The 3,744-nt window shown below is 52.9% G+C and overlaps 1 protein-coding gene across 1 annotated transcript in view; it reads left to right on the forward strand.

The window, feature by feature from the left end:
• The window catches only part of EML3 (EMAP like 3), a gene marked incomplete at its 5' end in the record, with an annotated part of 10,699 nt that overhangs the window by 1,628 nt on the left and 5,327 nt on the right, over positions 1 to 3,744 (forward strand). Inside the window, 10 exon segments of the mRNA XM_027774982.1 lie at positions 225 to 292; positions 463 to 586; positions 774 to 944; positions 1,095 to 1,164; positions 1,250 to 1,360; positions 1,602 to 1,697; positions 2,303 to 2,455; positions 2,607 to 2,748; positions 3,360 to 3,511; positions 3,593 to 3,718. Of these exon segments, the coding sequence (XP_027630783.1) occupies positions 225 to 292; positions 463 to 586; positions 774 to 944; positions 1,095 to 1,164; positions 1,250 to 1,360; positions 1,602 to 1,697; positions 2,303 to 2,455; positions 2,607 to 2,748; positions 3,360 to 3,511; positions 3,593 to 3,718 (1,213 nt within the window).

Here is a 3,744-nt window from a genome sequence, read left to right on the forward strand (position 1 = left end):
TCGACTGCAGTTTGAATCTGGCCTCAGTAAATAATAATAATAATAAATGAAAGAATAAATGGAACTAGAAGTCCTCATTTATGCTAGGGCTGACACCATGCAAATTACAGGCCTGCAGAGGTGCCTGTGGTCTCTGGAGTACCCTCCCTTCTTGTGTCCTACCCCTCTCCACTCAGGTCTTGGGTTCTGATCCCAACCTCTATGCTTTTCTTTCTTTCCAACAGCCGTGGAGGGAAAGACCCTCTCTCTAGCCCTGGGGGTCCTGGATCTCGGAGAAGCAATTATAATTTGGGTATGTACAGAGGGACAGAGGGAAGAACGTGGATGATGGAGTGAGGGTATGGGCTGCATCCCCAGGAACTATTCTGGGAGACCTACGTGGTGTGGTGGGTGTAGTTCTAGCCGGGCTTTCCCGGAAGACTGCAAGGTGGTAGTTGACATCCTCCCTCCTTTTCTCTGCAGAAGGCATCTCGGTGAAGATGTTCCTCCGTGGCCGTCCCATTACCATGTACATCCCCTCTGGCATCCGCAGCCTTGAGGAGCTGCCCAGTGGCCCACCCCCAGAGACCCTTAGCCTTGACTGGGTGTATCCTGCCCCCTCCAGTCCCATGGGATACCTTTTCCCTCTTCTTTACAGCTTTCTCCTGGGTCTCTGGGAACAGGGAGCCTCTGAATCTCCCCTATCATCCTTCTGCCAGTGGCTCTGCCAGCCAGACTCTGTCTTTCGCCTGCCCTTGATCCGACTCTTTCCTTGACTGTGATCCTCACCCCAGTTATGGCTACAGGGGTCGTGACTCCCGCTCTAACCTGTTTGTGCTGCGCTCTGGGGAGGTGGTCTACTTTATTGCCTGTGTGGTGGTGCTGTACCGGCCTGGGGGAGGCCCAGGGGGTCCTGGAGGTGGCGGCCAGAGACATTACAGGGGGCACTCAGACTGCGTTCGATGGTGAGGGGCCTGGAGCTTGGGGATGGAGGGTTTGGTTGGAGGAGGTCTGGGAGGGTGTGGAGGAGCTGCCTTACTGTTCTGCAAACCTAGAGAAGGTGTCTCAGGTAGCCTTGAGAATCCTCTTCCCTAGAGCGTGTCCTCCCCACTTAGCCTTGCCGTTCACCCTGATGGTGTCCGCGTAGCCTCAGGACAGACGGCTGGAGTGGATAAGGATGGAAAGGTGAGGCCCAAGTCAAACTCCAGGCAGAAGGATGAAATTTCAGCTCAGCTTTGCTTCCCATCCCTGACCCCTTCTCTTCCACCAGCCCCTGCAGCCTGTGGTTCACGTCTGGGACTCAGAGACGCTGCTGAAGCTGCAGGAGATTGGACTGGGGGCCTTTGAGCGGGGTGTGGGGGCTCTGGCCTTTTCAGTTGCGGTGAGCTGGCCCCAAAGCCTCTAGACCCCTCAGTCTTGCCCAGGAACCCCACTTCTGGGCTGTGCCATGAAACCTCGAAAGTTCTGGCTTTCCTGAACCCTTCCCAGTTGTTTCTCTTGATAAAGGGACATGTGTGAACTTCTGCCCTCCTGACCTATGATGGCACCCCCTGCCTAACTGACCACCAACCCCAGGCCTCCAGGGCTTCCTTAGCCCCACTGATGTGTCCTCCCTTCCTCAGGACCAAGGTGCTTTTCTCTGTGTGGTGGATGATTCCAATGAGCATATGTTGTCAGTGTGGGACTGCAGTCGGGGAACGAAGCTGGCTGAGATCAAGGTGAGGAGTCTCGGTGGCCTGGAGGGGCTCTGAGGTTGGAGGGGTGAGAGTGATAGTGTGCAGAGAGCCCCAGACTTGCCCATAACTTATTTTCTGGCTGAGTCACCGGGGACAAACCTCGCAGCTTCTCTGAACTTTGGTCTTGTCATCTATGAAATGGGGACTATGAAAGTTCTGTCCTCATGAAAGATCATGTATTTGGTAATCAATCATGAGTGACAGAGACTCATGCTCATAGGGGACCAGAGCCTTGAAGAAAGGGTTGTGTTGGGGATGGCAGGCATGGTGAACTCCCACATGACCAACCATGGTTCAAGTTTGGGACCTGGCGGCTTGCTTTCTCATTTTCTCTCTTTCTCTCTTGCTCTGGTCAAATTGGAAAGTAAGTAAATAAATAAATAAAGTTAAATATCAAATTGGAAAGTAAGTAAATAAATTAATAAAGTTAAATCAAATAATTATTAAAAAAAAAAAAAAAGAAAGAAAGGGTTGTCCTGGAGTTTCTGAACTTCTGCAGGCCAGCTGTCAAGATGCAAATTGAAGACAGTGAGTAGAATGAGGGTGCTCAGGGTTTGGGGTGGCTGATTCTAGTGTCTTCCCCTCAGAGTACGAATGACTCAGTCCTGGCCGTTGGCTTCAGCCCTCGTGACAGCAGCTGCATCGTCACCAGTGGGAAATCACACGTCCACTTCTGGAACTGGAGTGGAACAGGGGTTCCTGGGAATGGGACCCTTGCCCGGAAACAGGGTGTCTTTGGGGTGAGATGGGGATGAGTGAAAGGTGGTGGTGGCAGACAGAGGGAAGTCTGAGCACTGTGGACCCTGAGGCTCTCCAACCCCCACCTGTCCCGGGGCTTTTAGTATTTGCCCTTCCCTTTGACCTCTGCTCTCTGCTCCCTTTCCCCCTTAGAAATACAAGAAACCCAAGTTTATCCCTTGCTTTGTGTTCCTGCCGGATGGAGACATTCTCACGGGGGACTCAGAGGGGAACATTCTCACCTGGGGGCGGAGCCCCTCAGATTCCAAGACGCCAGGAAGGGGCGGAGCCAAAGGTAAGTGCTGGTGACCTCTGGGAGGTCTAGTGACCCAGTGGGTTTGTGGGAACAGAGAGGATTTCCCAACTTTTTACCTTCAGAGTTCACTCTGGGGGTTGGTCTAGAAGGGTGGGGGGAGGCATGGCAAAAGAGAAAAGGCTGGGCCTTTGGGTCTGCCAGATCTCCAGTTCAAATAACAGTGTTGCCACTAGTGCCTGGCTTTAGGAAGTTACTTGCTTCTCTGAGCCTTCGTTGTCTTGTCTGTAAGGTAGGGAGAATAATAGTAGCTGTACTGGCTGGGGCCAGCAGGTGGTGTGGTAGTTAAGGGCACTGGACTTCTACATGGCCAACTGCGGTTCGAGTCCCAGACCTGGCAGCTTGGATTCTTATTTTTCCCTCTCTCTCTCTGTCCCTCTCTGTTCAAATTTAAAAAAATAAGTAAATAACTTTTAAAAAGTTAAATAAAATTTAAAAAATTGAAAAACAAATAGCTGTACTGGCAGTTGTGATCAGAGATAGTATTCCATAGGTGCTCCATAGCTGAGAGTAACTGTGTGGTTGTGAGGGCCTGCGCTACCCTACTCCCCTGCACCCTGAAGAGCATGACCCACCTGGAACTTTGCCAACAGAGACCTATGGGATTGTGGCCCAGGCCCATGCTCACGAAGGTTCTATCTTCGCTCTGTGTCTCCGGCGGGACGGGACAGTGCTGAGTGGTGGCGGGCGGGACCGCCGGCTGGTACAGTGGAGTCCGGGATTGGTGGCCCTCCAGGAGGCTGAGGTGAGGGCTGGGCTAGGATCAAGAGAGGGAGCGGGGGAGGAATGGTCAGTGGGTTCTTGACATTCTGCCACCATTCCACAGATTCCGGAACACTTTGGGGCCGTAAGGGCCATTGCTGAAGGCCTTGGCTCTGAGCTGCTGGTGGGGACCACGAAGAATGCATTGCTGAGGGGAGATCTGGCCCAGGGCTTTTCCCCTGTGATCCAGGTTGGGGGGCCTAGGGCTCAGGGAAA

The sequence above is a fragment of the Tupaia chinensis genome, unplaced genomic scaffold (assembly GCF_000334495.1).
Source record: "Tupaia chinensis unplaced genomic scaffold, TupChi_1.0 Scaffold000502_1, whole genome shotgun sequence".
NCBI classification, from domain to species: Eukaryota; Metazoa; Chordata; class Mammalia; order Scandentia; family Tupaiidae; genus Tupaia; species Tupaia belangeri.